Genomic DNA, 19,228 nt, shown 5'->3' on the forward strand with positions numbered 1-19,228 from the left:
GACTCATAGGGCAGCACTTGGTGGCACTGCAGCCTTGCAGCACTGGGATCCCATGAAGGATAACATCTGCAAGGAGTTTGTATGTTCTCCCCGTGTTTGTGTGGGTTTCCTCCAGGTTCTCCGGTTTCCTCCCATACTCCAAAGACATACTGATAGGGAATCTAGATTGTGACCCCCAATGGGGACAGTGATGATGATGTCTGTAAAGCGCTGTGGAAATTAAGTATACTATATAAGACAATAAAATAAATCATAACTTGATGAGTAATTAACCCACAATTATGTATTTATTACAACGTATGTCATTTAAATGAATGGTTGCATTAAAAAATGTTCTCAACTTCAGTAATGACTGTACCGATCGATATCTGAAGAAGGACGTAGAAGAAGAAAGTTATGCCAGAAATCTGGGACACAACACATATATACAGTTGTGCTCAAAAGTTTACATACCCCAGCAGAATTTTTCCTTTCTTGGCCTTGTTTCAGAGAATATGAATGATAACAAAAAAACTTTTTCTCCTCTCATGGTTTGGTTATTGGTTGGTGAAGACATTCATTGTCAAACTACTGTGTTTTCTCTTTTTAAATCTTAATGACAACCAAAAACATCCAAATGACCCTGATGATGAAAAGTTCACATATTCTGGTGATTTTGGCCTGATAACATGCACAGAATTTGACACAAATGGGTTTGAATTTTAACGAAAGGTAACATCCTCACCTTTGACCTGTTTGCTTATAATCAGTGTGTGTGCATAAAAGCTGAGTGAGTTTCTGGGATCCAGACAGACTCTTGCATCTTTCATCCAGCCACTGACGTTTCTGGATTGTGAGTCATGGGGAAAGCAAAAGAATTGTCAACGGATCTATGGAAAAAGGTAGTTGAACTGTATAACACAGGAAAGGGATACAAAAAAAATATCCAAGGAATTGATAATGTCAGTAAGCAGCGTTCAAACTGTGATTAACAAATGGAAGATCAGGGGCTCTGTAAAAACCAAACCACGGTCAGGTAGACCAACAAAAGTTTCTGCCAGGAAAATTGTTCGGGATGCAAAGAAAAACCCACAAATACATCAGCTGAAATTCAGGACTCTCTGAAAACTACCGGTGTGGCTGTTTCAAGATGCACAATAAGGAGGCCCTTGAAGAAAAATGGCCAAACAGCACAGAGACAAGCCTCAAAACTTCTGGTACAAGGTAATTTGGAGTGATGAGAGCAAAATTGATCTTTTTGGCCACAACCATAAACGTTACATTTGGAGAGAGGTCAACAAGGCCTATGATGAAAGGAACACCATTCCTACAGTAAAGCACGGAGGTGGATCGCTGATGTTTTGAGGATGTGTGAGATACAAAGGCACAGGAAACTTGGTAGAAGTTGAAGGAAAGATGAATGCAGCACGTTATCAGCAAATACTGGAGGCAAATTTGCACTCATCAGCCCGGAAGATGCGCATAGGACGTACTTAGACGTTCCAACATGACAACGATCCAAAACACAAGGTCAAGTCGACCTGTCATTGGCTTCAGCAGAACAAAGTGAAGGTTCTGGAGTGGCCATCTCAGTCTCCTGACTTCAATATCATTGAGCCAAGAAGAATGGGCAGCTTTACCATCTGAGAAATTAAAGAACCTCATCCACAAAAAAAACTACCACAAAAGACTTCAAGCTGTCATTGATGTTAGAGGGGGCAATACACGGTATTAAGAACTGGGGCATGTGAACTTTTGATCAGGGTCATTTGGATGTTTTTGGTTGTCATCAAGATTTAAAAAGAGAGAACACAGTAGTCTGACAATAAATGGCTTCACCCAACCAATAACCATGAGTGGAATAAAAGTTTTTTTGTTATTATTCATATTCTCTGAAACAAGGCCAAGAAAGGAAAAATTCTGCCGGGGTATGTAAACTTTTGAGCACAACTGTAACTTGCCAACGGGCTAGGCCCATAATTCTTTCTACCAAAGAAAAAGGCTCTATAGATGTCATTAAACATATAAGAATAAAAAAAAAAAACTACTGGCCTTGATTTGTTGTAGGGTATGGGTATATCTGAGGTTTTTTTGGTTTGTTTTTTTCCTATTCATTTGCTATGCGCAGTCTTTTAAGGTTTTTTTTAGTGTTTTTGAGTGTTGAGTGTTTGTTTTTCCCACTTCAGGTTGGTTTTTTTTCCGCTTCAGGTTTTGAAAAATGTGTGGTAGAAAAAAAAGCGTAGCCTTAGTGTTTGGATTTCGATGTGAATATATTGCAAGAGCAAGAGGCAAAGTTATACATTACATAGCTGTTGGCTGCACGATGATTCGGCCGACAGCAGTATCTTTTCCACCTCCTCCCTACACAGGAGCGATCATTCTACCGGAGACTCCTCTGTTTTCTATGAGAGAACAACTAGTAGACTTCTCTGGCGGTGGCTTATCTCCAGGGAGAATAAAAGGATCGTCATTCTGAAATGGAGAGTCAAGAGGTCCCCATACAATTCACTATCGGCTCATCCTGTCTACTGTATAAGGAGGTCTATAGGCCAGCTTGTGATGGATGGATAGATATATAAATAGATGCCGTAGATATGAAAAATAAAAGAGAGTCAGCACTCCAAAAAATGCAAAAGAATGATGGACCTTAAAAATATTTAAACACAGGTTGTAATGTAACAAAATAGGTAAAAAGTAAAGGGGGATGAATACTTTCGCAACAACACTTTTTTTGTGCTGTGCTATCCTAGTTCTGTGTTATCTGAGTCAATGTTACCTTTGATAGATCTGTATTTATAGATATGATGAGACTGACTGATAGATAGGTAAAATTAACATAGATAGGAAATTGATGTATAAGATTGATATGACACCAAGAATGAAAACTTGTGGTATTATGGAAATCACAGGATGGATAGACAAATTAATGATATGTGAATGATGAAAAGATGGAAATAACATTTTCAAAATGTATTCAGTATTGAGTATGAACATTACATGCACTTACAGCCTCGGCTGTTATCAATGAGGTTATTAATGGTCTGAGGAATCTTCCACCATGCTGAATGCACTTGGCAGCACATCATCAAGATCCGCTGCTGGCAGCTCCCTTTGCGATTGCCGACCAATGGTGTCCTAGATTTTCTCGCTGGGACACAAGTCCGGACACGCTGCTGGCCATGGTAGAGTGTTTACGTCACGCAGGATGCTCACAGTAACACAAGCAACATGAGGCTTCACGTTGTCATGTTGAAAAAATAAGGATGAGATAAATTAATATTAGTATATAATGGTAGTGATTTTTTTCCTTTTCCTGTATTCTCTGTTTGAGTGTAATACCAAAGAATGAAAAAATAGTAAAGAATATATTTATCCGATCTTTAAGTTTTGTATTTGTCCATCCCCAGTGGAATTTAATAGTTACAATATCATTCTTTTTTTTGTCTTTTTATATCTTTACAGGTATTTTGACATTATATTCGGGGCTTAAGCCTACACTGATCCGTGCATTCCCAGCCAATGGTGCTTTGTTCCTTGCCTATGAGTATAGCAGGAAGCTAATGATGCAGCAGCTTGACTCATACTGACCTTCAGCTCACCTTGCCAGCGGGGCTACTCATCATCTCAGGGCAATGTCACTCATGTGACACATCACAACCGGTGCTAAATACTCATTAGTATCTATCGAGAGTTCTTATTCCAGCAAATAATATTGTTTATGGTTATTCAGGGTATGTAGGTATGTATGGTTGCGATCCATGAAGGTAAACTATAAAATAGGTCCTCATATTGATTGGAAACTTCAACTGCTACCATGACCTCCTTCCAAAAAAATTGGCAATTGGTGATTTTAGGAGAATGATGTTATCGGGAGTAGCCTGTGGATTTATGTAGATTGTCATATAGAGTAGTCTGTGGGTTTATTTAGGTTGTCATATGATGTCACCTAGGAAGGTTCTCAGAGAACTTGTAAGTCACAGAAAGGTCCTAGGATTCCTTCCTGACCTGGCTACTATAATACAAGATGGAAAATACAAGAGATTTGTAAGTGTGTAAATAGCTTTAAAACATAAGAAAAAAAGAACATTTATAGACCAAATGCAAAGAACAAACCCATGACAGTAAAATGTCTTCCTTGATATGAGATATGAGATATTGATACTCGAGGTGACTCCAAGATTCCAAAAATTGCCTTCACTAAGGCTGTGAGGAAGATCTCCTAGTCCTGGATGGAGACTAAAGTAATAAAAGATGAAAAGATGTTCAAGAATATCACATTTAAATCATATAATGATTCTCCATCTTAGGTTATGTTTACATGTTGCGTTTTTAGTGTGTGTTTTTTCTGATGCAGCTGCCTCAAAATAGCAGGTTTTCCTGAGATTTTACTATGTTTTTGCTGCGTTTTTTCCTGCGTTTTTGGCACTGTACATTTGTTTTTTTTGTGCATGCTGATAAAGTTTAGTGCCAAAAAAATAACCCAATTCAACTTCCTCAGGTTTTGGCACAAAAAACGCAGTAAAACTTGATACCTGCGTTTTTATTAGGATTTTTTTTCCCACTACCCATTGCTTTCAATGGGTGAAAAACGCTGAAAAAAAACGCTGAAAGAAGTGACATGCTGCATTTTGGCAAATACCAAGATGTGTGCATGAGATTTCTGAAATCTCATAGACTTTGCTGGTACTGTAAAACGCAGGTATAAATTAGCATAAAAAAAAGCACCAAAAATGCAACTTGTGAACATACCCTAAAGTTTTTTTTTGTTTTTTTTATCTGATTCTGCAGGATAAATTGGTCAATGTATAAAGCTTCATTTTATATGTTATGAAAAGGATGAATACTGAAGAAGTTTTTTTTTAAAATAATAGATTTTACAAGTTGTCGAAGAAGGGTAGAACATGGGGTATGAATAAGTATGATACAAAAAAGACAAGACCGGGTCTATCCTATCCTGCATTATTCTCCAAAAATTCGTCAATAGAATCGTTGTAGAGTGATGTAAAACATAACCCATACTTAAGAAATACATTGTAGGTCTTCACATTTTAAGAGGGCAGATCCAGTTTCTGTATTGCTAAGTAAGGGATACGGGTCAATATGTAAGGCTCCATTCACACAGAGTAGCATAGCCTGCTACTGCGTGCTACCCGATAAAGCAGAAAAAAAAATGGAAAACTGATAGGGATTATAAATCAATTCTATCCACTGGGACTCATCAAACCTGTCATGGTTTCTTATATTGAATCTATAATACCATTTTGAATAGAGACGAAATTACTGTAATTACCGCAAAACGTAATCTTTGCTGCTAGATTTATGTTTTGGAACAGCACTCCATGTGGTTATGCTTGGTATTGCAAGCGCATTACTTACCGTAAAGCATTAGCTATGCAAAGTGACAGCATATCATAGTGTTAAATGGCAAATTGTTAAGGATCTTCATAAGAAAAAGGTCAATGCAGATCAATGGGTGACCCTTCTAGTAATTTTGATGACGTCCTATTTACATTTCTGTTGTCATTTCATGTAGAAGATGCTTTATTTTGAAACATTGTCACATACCCATTATAATTAAGAGATAGGAGCTTTCCTTTACTACTTTTCCAACCTTGTTGTGCCTTAACTGAACCAAGGGGCCAATTGTTGTGCTTGTTTGACCTTGAACTTGGCTTTCAACTGGTGACACTGTCATTCTGATATCTGTGTGTGATGCATTACTGTTACTATTACTCTTGTGTACCCTCAGCTATTTATTAGTGATTTCAAGAGGTACAGTATATGGACTCCAGTGACCTAAGCAGCTATAAAGACCCCTAAAATATCCAAGAGTCCAATATGTCACCTGCTATTCCACAAAGTTCTTCAGGACTTTAGGAGTGAACTCCGGTAATCCAGAGCAGGTTGCTGCATTGTTGGAGATGGCCCATAGCACATGGCTGTAGCCGCGGTATTGTTATTAGTAATCTTACTAATATAGCCACTATTATTAGTGTTAATAATATTGTAGCCAGCAGGATTTACACATACATGTAAGTGGGATCCTCCAAAAGTTTACAGCACAGACCGGGCATATATCCGCTCTTGGTACTGCATTGACTGTTTATGAATCATTGCAGGCAAAAGGAAGCATAGATAGTTGGTGTAGTTTTTATTCTTTTTAGACTGTTTTATTTCTTTACTATTCTAGAAATTGAGACTAAGGCCATGTGCCCACGTAGCGTTTTTGTAGCGTTTTTACGGCCGCGAAAACGCTTGTAAAACCGTCTGCCATGCAAAGCAATGTGAATTCGGATGTGCTGTGCACATGATGCGCTAATTAGCGCGGCAAATTCGCATTGCGTTGCAAAACGCAACATGACCATTTCTACCGCGATTACGCTGCAAATTCGCGGCCATTGAGGAACATTGAAACTCTTGAAACCCGCAGGTATATGTGGATTTGCTGCGTTTCAATTAAATTCAATGACCGCGAATTTGCAGCGTAATCGCGGTGCGTGTGGTACCCAGGATGAAGAGGAGACTACAACTCCTCTTCATCCCAGCTACCACGCGGTGAAAAAAAGAATTAAAAAGTTAAAAATAAAAAAACCTGTATACTCACCTCTCCGGTCTGCTCCCAGCGGTGTCCTTTCTCCTCGGCGTCCCGCGGTGTACTTGCAGGACCTGCGGTGACGTCATTTAGTCAGCTGATGGTTATGCGACCGCTGACGTCAGCGGTCAGGTGATGGTCGCGTGAGCAGACCGGAGAGGTGAGTATACAGGTTTTTTTTATTTTTAACTTTTTAATTCTTTTCTTTTTACTATAGATGCAGCATTTAACATCTAAGTTGGTCACACAATATAAATCCATGCCGGTTGCATGGATTTACATTGTGTGACCAAATTGTCAAGCACTTTCCAAGTGATGCTCAAAATCGCTTCGAAAAGTGCTTGAAAAAACACATGCGAAAACGCTGAAAAAACGCTTCTCTCTGGCAGAAAAAACGCATGTAAATCTGCATGCGTTTTTTTCTGCCAGCGTTTTTTTCTGCCAGAGAGAGGCAAAAACGCTCTACATCAAATCTGCTACGTGGGCACATAGCCTAACAATTCTAGAAATCTGTAATAATTCAGTAATCGTCTCCCTTTCCCCAACCTAACACTCCCACTAGTCATGATCGGTCACACAGCGTCTACAAAATAGGTCGTAGTTGATGGATATGTGTGACTCTTCAAGATTATACTAGTGAATGGAATAAATCATTCCATGGAAAATGAATATAGGCATAAAAAGCAGGACACATAAAGTCTATGTACATGTATTCTTTTATTTGGGATTATACCACTTAGTTATGTCAAAGGCTTATACGTAAGGCTATCTCATCTAGACATAAAGGGAAAACCCCGAGCAATCCCAGAGTGGAGAGCTACTAAGAAAAATGCTCTGCCAGCCACAGCCCATCGATTTATTACATAGTCGACTATTTATTTTAATGCTCAGTGTTTAATACTATATTTTTGGGAAATTCCTCCCTTGTACGATAGCAGGAAATTACCAAAGGTTACTAAAGCCAGTCCTGTGCTGATTTACCCTTTGGACTGGTAGGTATTGAAATAACACTTCCACCTTCAAACATTGACATTTTACAGTACAGGATCTATAGGAAACGCAGTAACCTATTGTACAATTGGATTACAAAATAGGACATAATTGTAAAAACACAATGGCTGCCCTTCATTAAGATCAGCGTGCTGGAGTCAGAGGTGATTGATTCATTAAGGGGAACACAATTCTTAATGAATCAGACGCGCCTGAAGAGTAGCAGCACAGCTCGTCATAAATAAGACCAGCCTTGTCTTCACGCCCCTTTCCCACCCCAGCTCCGCCCATTTTGCCAGAGCTGGGTGAAACTGGCTTGAAAACGCCAAAAGTCTCAACATTTTTCAACAAAAGTTGCAAAAGTTTGGCAACTTATCTGGCAAAGACACTATAATGAATTGGTGCCAATGTATAAATATTTAAGTACAGGTTTATTGCTGTCACTGGTACCCCAATCCATCCTTTGGGGTTTCCAGCCTCTATTTTAAGGCAATGAAGTACTTGCACATTAAAAAAAAGTGTGGAATTAAAATGCAATAGAGATTTATGAAAATTATGTTGACTTTTATTTTCCGAAGGACCAATAACAAATGGTTTGTGATTTGCTATTATGGGCAACTGCACAATTTTTGACTTGCACTAGTTATGTTAAATCTCCCTGAACAACAATGTTGTATGGTGTATAATGTGATTTACCCTTATTTATAGAAACCAAAAAATGGTCTGTTGATAGCTAATAGTTTGCATTACAACATTACATTCATACTGAAGGCCCTGGAGACATTCTATGCTATATATGGCTTCCAAACAGTATTTAAAGCACCATTCCACCGTTTTTTTTCTTGCAGAGTTGGAGTGGTGTTACTAATCTAAATTCTCTGCACCTAGTATCATATTTACCAGCCATCATCTTAATCTGTTATCGGCGCCTCTCTGGTTGGTATTCTGCAGGTTGTAACCTGCCGGATCGCTCCAGTGTTTGCTGGGTAAGCTGGAAGTCACTAAATGTATGTCTACAAGAGGGAGAACGAGGCTCATAGACTTCCATTGAGAGCTTGTGACCGATACCTCTGACTTCCAATGACTGAGACGTTGCCGTCACAAGATGACAGAGCGGAGCTGGGAAGAGCTGAAGTGAGTATAATACTAGGGTCAGGGAATTTACATTAGTGGCACCACTCCAGCGCTGACATAAAAGAAAACGCTGGAGTTTTGCTTTAAATTGGTTGTCTGGCAGCCAATTATAGGTCCTATTAAGCCATATATATAATTTATGGTCGACCCCAAACAGGATCCAAAGGTTGTGTTCCAACCATTAAAAAAACACTCCATTAGGAAGACAAAGTTCCTTTATTTGCTGCTCCCCTCAACAACACAAAAATAATGGACCCAAATATTTACCTAACTATTCATGATCCATCTTCCTCCCTGTTTGCAGCCAAGACCAGAAGTATTTACTGTTAGTTTGCATGGATTTATGCTAGCGATACATCTTTTCAGTGAGTTGGATCTGCACAAGAACATGATTACCTTGGAGCGGTATCCATAGTTTCTGAACAACAGCATGACCATGCTCACCAAGCTGTTACTATGCAGAGCACAAGTGCAAAAGCAGTTCCCTTCTTTGTCATTACAGTAGGGGACTGTACAAAAGAGAATTTCCAATATGTTGGTATTTTCGTTGTTTTTTTTATATCACACCAAGGATATTTTTTAGTAATGGTTGTAATTTATGCTGTACCTGAGTTTGCGGGTGCGAGTATTCTAATTTATATAAAGCCAATGACTAGTTGTTATGTTTTCATCATTTAGTTGATGCAAAGATTGTTCATATCCTAGAAGACTGTTTAGGGTAACATTGGGAATCAGTAACACTCCAATCTGACTTGTCCATAAAATGTATTTTCAAAAATTGCATAAAATGTATTTTTGAATTATTTACTATGCACTTTAACAGCTGTGATTTTTAATTTGCCGTTTGAGAAGCGTTATAATAAATATGACCCTGGGAAATCTGTTTTTGTGAGTTTTTATTGTTCAAGTAAAAAAATTATATATATTTTTCACAAGAATTCAAGCTTATTACTCTCTTAATCTACCCACTATGGCTTGGAGGAGCCAAAGAACAAGGTACATCATTCCAACATCTAATTCTGGCACATGCGCAGTGAAGCAGGATGTACCGGCCTCACCTACTTAGTGGAGTGCAAAAATAGGCTTGGTACACCCTTCACCACTGCTGAGGCACCATAAGGAGACATCCTCGGCAAATGAACTGGAATAAACAGGATTAGATTGGAGTTGTGGCGGTTTGGGGGGTCAAAAAACACTTGACTGGTTTCTATTTTGGCTAGAATCACACATGCAGTTTTTGTCCAGCTTTTTGAGCCAATCATACATCAGAGTGTGAGCAGCCCTTCAAGGAAGAAAAATTCTGGACAACATATTACCCAAAGTGTAAATAGACCCTATTTAAGGGATATGCTAAAAAATAACTTTTATTAATTTTCCATTAAAAAGTTGTCAATGAGTTATCTTTCTTTGGACAGTCTCTTTTTTTGTTAGAGGGTTCTTCTGACGATAGACTAATTAAAGGGAACCTGTCACCAATTTTTTTTGATTCGGAGACCTGTGCAGGCACGCCTCACTGGTAACATACAAGTGACGTACAAGGCACAAGACTTCGAGCACTGCATGGATGACATAGAGACGTAATCCACTTCCATCCGGATATAAGAGACGTAATTTCGAAGGGAACGGGGCAGCGCTGATCACAATCTGGATTCGCCCATTGGACTGGACCATAAAATTTACATGCAGCGCAGGACATGTACAGTATAAAACACTTTTTCGGAGATAGGGGCACCTCTGAATATATGAAGGGGTTGTAGGAACCCTATTTACATAATTTTAAAGGTTATGGGCATAGTTTATAGGCCAAAAAACTGGTGACAGGTTCCCTTTAAAGGGTTCCCTACTCTAGGACCCTCTTTGATCATCTATAATTCATGGAGGAGCCAAAAGAAATATTGCATTGTGCCTATTAGAGATGAGTGGATCGCTCCGTGCAGCCTGTTCCACAGGCTAAGTCAAGGCTCTCTTGTCGTGGACATGGGCTGCTTGAATTTCCTGAGCTTTCGGGTACCCCTTTGCAGTGTTTGACTCACTGGTCTAGCGTGACATCATCTGTGCGGCGCATTGATGACATCTTGCAAGCCCAGCCATTTATAAGCTGAGCCTTGGATCCCAGAGGTTAAGGATATTTAGCACAGCTTATGTCAACGGCAAGAGAACACTGACATGGACAATGGTTAAGCAACGCGATCTGCTCATCTCTAGTTCCTATTGAAGTCCATGTTCTGTGTTTGTAATTCACAGATGAGCAGAAAAATTTTGCAGCCGCTTTTGATGAGGGTATGAATGATAGTGAAAGATTAATACAATGAAACCTCTCCAAAGATCACTTGTCACGCAAGGTGAGGGAAGGGACAAGTGTATAACAACGGGAAGAGGGGGAAGGGAGCCCAACAACTTGGGAAAGGGGGAGTGGAGACCCCAGGCAGATCTAATATCACCCTGACTACCCTATCGTCCCTATATAGGTTCCGCATCTATCGCTGAGCAGGAAATCTAATCCCTGATTGTCTCTAGAGCATGGTTCTTCTCCAGATCCATCCAAAAACCCGAAGATGACAACAGGTACCCCAAAAACTGCACCTCCTGGATGGCGAAAACACATTTCTCTAGTTTCATATATAGTTATTTATCCCTTAATATCTGGAGCACCTATTTAACATGCCCCAATGTGTCACAAAATCAGGTGAGTAAACCAAAATATCAGCCAGATAGACCACCACAAACCTGCCTACCAAATGATAGAAAATATAATTAATAAATTGCTGGAACACCGCGGGAGCATTGGTCAGACCTAAAAGAATAACCAGACTCTCGAAATGCCCCTCAGGGGTATTGAACGTTTTCCATTCATCCCCTTCTCTGATTCAACACCTTAGCTCCCACAACCTGTCTGAACAAATCTGGAATCAGAGGAAGAGGGTATGGATCTCGGATGGTAATTTGGTTCAATTCCCAGAAATCTAAACAGGAACGGAGACCGTCATCTTTCTTCTTCACGAATAAGAACCCTGCCACCACGGGCAAAGATGAGGGTCTGATATGTCCCTTCTCCAGACTCTCCGCAATGAAATTCTTCATGGCTTGTCTGTCAGGGCCAGAAAGATTATACAGTCTGGATTTTGGTAGTTTAGCTCTGGGGGTCAAGTTCATAGGACAGTCATATGCACGATGAGGCAAATCCTGACACCCCTTCTCAGAAAAAACGTCTTCAAAACCAGACAAGAACGCAGGTAAGGTCTTCGTAGAGACTGCAGAAAGGGACATTTTTAAGCAGTTCTCATGGCAGTAATCTCCCCATTCCACAATCTCTCTGGATTGCCAATCCACTATCAGATTATGTTTCACCAACCAGGGTAGACCCAGTACAATCAGAGTGGGAAGGCCCTCCAGGACAAGGAATTATCTCATAATGAAAAGACCCCACCCTCAGTCTCATATTATGTACAATCTTGAGTCAGAGCTTTTTGTGCAAGTGGCGCTGAGTCGATGGCATAAATAGAAATTGGCTTGGCTTAAATACAGCAAGCAAGCCCATGAGTTCTCACAAACTCAGCATCAACCATTCTGACTCCAGCTCCACTGTCTACAAACACAGAAATGTTCTCAGTCCTGCTCTCTAGCACCACCTCTGCTGTCAGGACAAACCGAGAACTGCAGGTTGACGACAAACATCCCCGCTGATTATCCAACTCGATTACCAAGGGTTAATCGAGTTTCTTTTTGCTTAGGAATCGATGGACAGGTCCCAATAAAATGGCCCTTTTTTCCCCAACAGAAACATGCCCTTTTTCTTGCAGATTTCAGGAGAAACATATGACGCAGAGGCACCCCCTAACTGCATGGGTACTTCCAACTCCACAAGTACTGGTTCACCCCCAGACTGCCCCCGGGCAAAGGGGCATTACCCCGAAAAGAAGGCTCCGGAGAAGGTGGTCTCACCCATCTATCCCGAAGGCGTCTATCAACATGTATAGCCAATGACATGGCAGCCTCCAAGGACTCCGGGGTTATATACACTCCGAAGGCATCTTTCAACCTTTCAGTAATGCCCTGACAAAATTGGCTTCTCTGAGCTGGGTCATTCCATTTTGTATCAGTTGCCCATCGGAGCTGTAAGTCTCCACTGACCGTTTCCCCTACTGAAGGCGGCGCAGCCTGCACTCAGCCAAGTAGATTCAGTCAGGATCATCATAGAAGAGGGCCCTGAAAAACCCCTCTACTGACTGGAGAACAACAGAACCCTGTGGCAAAGAGAAAGCCCAGGATTGAGGATCTCTTTGCAACAGTGAGATCACAATCCCCACTCGCTGCTCCTCATCTCCAGAGGAGTAAGGACGAAGTTTAAAATATAATACGCAAGATTCTTTGAACACAAAAAACTTGACCCTACCTCCTGAAAACCTGTCCAGGAGGGCAATTTGGGGTTCAAGCTGGACTGGCCACCCCGCAGAGTTCCCAACACTAGGAGTCTGCAGATGCTGCCATTGCTGCTGAACCTCAGAGCGAAGGTCAGTCACCTCCAGTGACAGCCTGTGCAGCTGCTCAGCCAGCATTGGAACGGCATCCATGAACCTAGGGAGAGGGAAAAAAATACACACCACAAAAAAAAACCACTTGTCAGGGTTTTTTTTCCACTTTTATGTACAGCCGGTGATGTCACGCAAGGTGAGGGAAGGAACAAGTGTACAACAACGGGAAGAGGGGGGAGGGAGCCCAACAACTAGGGAAAGGGGGAGTGGAGACCCCTAGGCAGCTCTAATATCACCCTGACTACCCTATCCCGAGCAGGAACCTAATCCCTGAATGTCCCTAGAGCTAGGCCGTAGGTAGGGAGGGGACAGGGTGAACACTAGTCAGGCCCCACTGTAACTAAAGACAAAAAGGTAAACAAACAAAGGTGATACACTTAGCTTGAGAAGACACCAGAGAGATGACACCAGTTGTCCTCCAAGGGAACTCCAAGAAGAAACTAGCCGATTACTATTATTCCAGGCATGGACAGAGGAACATAAAACTATCACCGGCAACTTTCTGGAGACACTGAGAGTTTTTAACTGCCAAGCAAGGGTGTATCAATTAGCAGCATTAGGCGAAGTTTGCTGCTGGGTCCTAAAAGAAGAAGGATATCACTACACTACAGAGATGAGAGGTTCAAGAAGGCATCTACAATGCCAAGTGCAGTGACCTTCTACAGCCGGATCCAGAGTGACTGTCTGTCACAATTTGCCTCCAGTATTTGCTGATAATGTGCTGCATTCATCTTACCTTCAACTTCAAGTTTCCTGTGCCTTTGTATCTCACACATCCCCAAAACATCAGCGATCCACCTCCATGCTTTACTGTAGGAATGGTGTTCCTTTCATGATAGGCCTTGTTGACCTCTCTCCAAATGTAACGTTTATGGTTGTAGCCAAAAAGTTCAATTTTGGTATCATCACTCCAAATTACTTTGTACCAGAAGTTTTGAGGCTTGCCTCTGTGCTGTTTGGCATATTGTAGGTGAGATACTTTGTGGCATTTGCGCAGTAATGCTTTCTTCTTGCGACTATACCATGCAGCCCATTTTTCTTCAAGTGCCTCCTTATTGTGCATGTTGAAACAGCCACACTACTAGTTTTCAGAGAGTCCTGAATTTCAGCTGATGTTATTTGTGGGTTTTTCTTTGCATCCCAAACAATTTTCCTGGCAGTTGTGCCCCTAATTAGGGGGCAAGTCGGGATCCACTCCATCCTCAAATAATCCCAATATACATATACGGGGATCTGTTAACAATTTCATTCCATATCCTTTCTATCAAGGAGATGACCCCATTCCAAAATGGGCCAATCTGTCTACATTCCCATGTCATATGCATCAAATGTGCCTCATCAATCCCACACATAGGGCATTTTGCATCATGGCGATATCCTATGTTGTGTAAAAAGCTTGGAGTTTTGTATACTCTGTGAATTAAACATAGTTGAGAGCCTTTGGGCCTCACAGGGAGATAATTTGGGAGCAGTTTCTAGAATCTCTCTCCATTGCTCCCCTGGTGTATACTTTCAACAGAAGCATTCAACATATGGCACTGACATATGCCATTCAGTGGTCTATGTTATCTATTCCATTGGGGAAAAATCTGTATTTTTTCCATCTGTATATGAAAGCAGCACAAGCTACACAAGGAATTGGTCCTACCTTTGCAGCTAAAAGAGCTTCCACATCAAACTCCCCCAACCATGCCTTTATGGACCATGCTTTGTGCACTGGGACCTTCCCAAAACTGTTCCCACAAAGTTGGAAGCATACAATTGTTCAAAATATCTTGGTGTGATAAAGAATTAAGATTTCCCTTTAGGCTAAGTGCCCACGATGCAGAAATGCTGCATATTTTTTCCTCTTCTCCCTGGCAGGAAAAATGCATGCGGATTTTACATGCGTTTTCCTGTCAGGTAGAAGCGTTTGTCAACCGTTTTTGCATGCATTTTCGCATGCGGGTTATCAAGCGTATTTCCAAGGGATTTTAGCATCACTTGAAAAAGTGCTTGACAACTTGGTCACACTATATAAATCCATGCAACCGGATAGTTAATAGTTAAATTAGATAATAGTTAAAAAAAGAATAAAAATGGTAAAAAATAAAAAACATTATACTCACCTTCTGATGGCCCTCGGTCTTCTCTCCGGTGCGTCCGGTGTCTTGGGCGGTTTGCGGTGGTGTAAAGGGACCTTCCATGACTTCATTCAGTCAAGTAATAGGTCACGCGACCGCCGACGTCAGCAGTCGTGTGACCTGTCACATGACTAAATGAGGTCATGGAAGGTCCTTTTTACACCATCGCGAGCCACCAGGGAGCCAGGACGCTCCGGAGAGAAGACCGCGGGCCATCAGAAGGTGAGTATAATGTATATTTTTTATTTTAAATTCTTTTTTTTTAACAGGTACTATGGTACCCGGGTCTGGAGGAGAGTCTCCTCTTCTCCAGACCCGGGTACCATCCGCGCATTGAATCGCTTAATATCCTCATGTTCACATGTAGTTATGCGGATATTAAGCGATTCAATGCATGTCAATGTCGGCAATTACGCTGCGTTTCCGCAAAAATAATGGACATGCTGCGGATTTTTCCGCAATGATAATCCGCAGCGGAAATTTCCGCAGCATGTGCACAGCACATGCGGATTATCATTGGGGACCATCGGGCACGTATTACCAAGCGTTTTTTAAGCTCTTTCACTGCGGAAATTCCGCGGCAAAAACGCTTGAAAAACGTATAGTGGGCACGCAGCCTTACTGAAACAAAGAGGCCTACGCCAGCACCTAAAAGACAACCACTTAGCATTATCCTTCCTCCACCGAACTTTACAGTTGTTCAGACAGGCAATGTTCTCCTAGCAGTCACCAAACCCAGACTTGTGCAACAGATTGCGAGAAAGAAAAACGTGATTCATCACTTCACAGAATCCAACGCTTGGCATTGTGATGGTGATGTAAGGAAACTCAGGCCATGAATCTTCCAGACACATATTTTACCTTGATGTTAATGCCAGAGGAGGCTTGGACTCTCCAGTTATGGAGTCAGCAGAGCGTTGGTGACATTTATGCACTATCTGCCTGAGCACCCGGTGATCGCGCTCTGTAACTTTACAAGTTCTTCACTTCATGGCTGAGCTGCTGTGGTTCCTAAAGTCTTTTACTTGCAATACTCTCACTCACAGCTGATCATGGGATATTCAGTAGGGAAGAAATGTTATGAACTGACTTGTTACATTGGTGGCGTCCTATTGCAGTGCCATGCTGGCATCAGTGAGCTCTTTCACGCTTTCATTCTTTTGGCAAGGGGTTGGATTTTTAATAGAAGTGGCAATGAGAGTAAATAACAAAAAAAAACAAATGCAATAGTTAAGATGCCCATCCCAATACTGTTGTCCATACAGGGGTGGATTAAGAGTAGCCAGGGCCCCGGGCAGTTTAGAAGGCCCCCCCCCCCCCGGGACATGTCACATGATCCCCTTTGATTAATCATGTGATAGGTCATGTGAACAACACACAGGTGGTTTGGTGCATATCTGTAGATGGAAAAAAATCAGATAGCGCAAATTTTTACCCTTGTGTACAGCATTATACATAACATAGCGTTATACAAAATAGAGCAGGAGTGGGAGATCAATTTTCCCAAGGGGCCACATGAGAGACCCTGACTGTTGTGGAGGCCGCACCAATAGGCTGAAATTCATTGTGCTCAGTATTAATATTAACATATTAATTATAATTATTTGTTTACATTGATTGCATAACTTAATATTGAGCACTATTAAGTATGCTGACATCCCTCTATATACAATATGAACCCGCCATAGCTGGTTATATACAGTATGAGCCCCCATAGCTGGTTATATACAGTATGAGCCCCCCATAGCTGGTTATATACAGTATGAGCCCCCATAGCTGGATATATATATATATATTTATATTTAATTTAAAAAGTAAACACAACACATAGTCACCTCGCTCCCGGACGCTGTGCTCCAGATGGTACTCGGGGCCATTCCCGCTCTGCCTGACGTCATGAGGCCGGGCAGGCCCAGCATCTGCGCACGATGGAGACAACATGCAGCCGCGGCGGCCGGCTAGGAGAGCCTGCGTCGTGACGTGAGTGGGCATAACTGTTAGATAGACGCGCCCGGCCGCCCGCGCTGTGTATGCTGGGTCCGCTCTGTCTGACGTTATGCGGAAAGGCGGGCACAGCATTATTCAAGCCGCCTGCGGCCACGGACCCGCAGCGGTGACTTAACACATGGGATTGCGAATTATAATGGGCGCAATTCATGGGCCCCCCGGAGCCTCGGGCCCTGGGCGGTAGCCCAGATTGCACTCATTATAATCCGCCTATGTGTCCATATAGTGTAAAAAGATACATAATAGTAATGAGCGAGATATCGAGTTATCCGGTAGTGCTCAGGTTCGGATAGAGTAGCCGGCATGCTTTAGTCAAATGCTCGTGTACCCGCGGATGCATGTATTGTGGCCGTGTATCGGTCATTCTCTGCCTGTGTAGCGGCTCTGTATCAGCCACGATACTCACGGACGTGGGTACACGAGCATTTGACTCGAGCATGCCGGCTACTCTACCCAAACCTGAGCACGCTCGGATAACTTGATATCTGAGCATGCTCGCACATCACTAATACATAACAATCCTGAGTATACCAACAGGACTCTTATTTTTTACGCAAGCTGGATTTGTGCAGGATATTCCCTGGGGCATATGCAGAACCTGCTTACAAAGCATAGAGAGAACAGACCTAATATGTATAGGGGAGCCTACCTGTCCCCTGAAAATTTGTTTTTAGGGAAACAGGACTGAAAATTTTCACATGTGAGATAAGGATGACAGTAAGACCACGGCCCCACTATCAGTATTTGGTCAGTATTTTTTCTCAGGAGTGGGAGCCAAAATTAGGTGAGGAACAATCAGAGAAAAGGTATAATAGAAACAAGTGCACCAATTCTGCATTTATCACCCACTCCTGGTTTTGGCTCCCACTCCTGAGAAAAAATACTGACTCAATGTGATAGTGGGGCCTTGGCCTAATGCACATACTTGGGCAATCTAGGCGGACTTCATCATGTTTGATCAGCGGTCGTGTGCAACTCTTGTGTGCCTAATTCCGGATCCTTTCTGTATATTTACATTGGTTATTATATTTACTGACGCTTGCAAACCAGCCAAATTACACCTTCAGAGTATTAGTTATGCTGTGCAACATGCAGAGACTTGTTTTCTGAGAAGGAAATAAGAACAGTGCTGCTTTCCCTCTCTGACTTACTTTAATAAATTAATAAAAATGTGTTCCCAAATTGTGCCTCTGGATGGCAGGGCTCAGCAGCATTGCAAAGAAGAGGATGGCTGCTATCTGGGAGAATACAACTTTGCTGGGAGTCTAAATTCATTCTCACTGTCGGGCAGTGAGTAGGTGAGTTTGGGACCCCAACTGTAGGGATCGAGGGGGTTTTAGGAGTGGGGTCCACAGAAATCATATGAACCAACTATCCTGTCAAAAAGTCATCAGTCAATTTGTTTATAAGCGGAAATTGTAATGAATATTGCAAGTGTTAAAGAGAACCTGTCAGCAAGATTTTTCATGTTGAAGTAAAAGCCTGTTTTAACCCCTTTACAACCCAAGGTGGTTTGCACGTTAATGACCAGGCCAATTTTTACAATTCTGACCACTGTCACTTTATGAGGTAATTACTCTGGAACGCTTCAACGGATCCCCCTGATTCTGAGACTGTTTTTTCGTGACATATTGTACTTCATGATTGTGGTAAAATTTCTTCGATATCACTTGCGTTTATTTGTGAAAAAAACGGAAATTTGGCGAAAATTTTGCAATTTTCAAAATTTGAATTTTATGCCCTTAGATCAGAGAGATATGTCACACAAAATAGTTAATAAATAACATTTCCCACATGTCTACTTTACATCAGCACAATTTTGGAACCAAAATTTTTTTTTTATTGGGGAGCTATAAGGGTTAAAAGTTGAC

The 19,228-nt window shown here is 41.6% G+C and overlaps 1 protein-coding gene across 1 annotated transcript in view; it reads left to right on the top strand.

The window, feature by feature from the left end:
• The window catches only part of LOC141196858 (mitochondrial ornithine transporter 1-like), a 32,399-nt gene extending 22,825 nt beyond the window's left edge, over positions 1-9,574 (top strand). The window contains exon 7 of the mRNA XM_073662600.1: positions 3,442-9,574. Coding sequence (XP_073518701.1) covers positions 3,442-3,566 — 125 coding nt within the window. The 3' untranslated portion in view covers positions 3,567-9,574. The remainder of the gene's footprint in view (positions 1-3,441) is intronic.
• Positions 9,575-19,228: the final 9,654 nt, after the last annotated feature.

The sequence above is a fragment of the Phyllobates terribilis genome, unplaced genomic scaffold (assembly GCF_046119375.1).
Source record: "Phyllobates terribilis strain yellow unplaced genomic scaffold, ASM4611937v1 Scaffold_2__4_contigs__length_985480577, whole genome shotgun sequence".
In the NCBI taxonomy this organism is placed as follows: Eukaryota; Metazoa; Chordata; class Amphibia; order Anura; family Dendrobatidae; genus Phyllobates; species Phyllobates terribilis.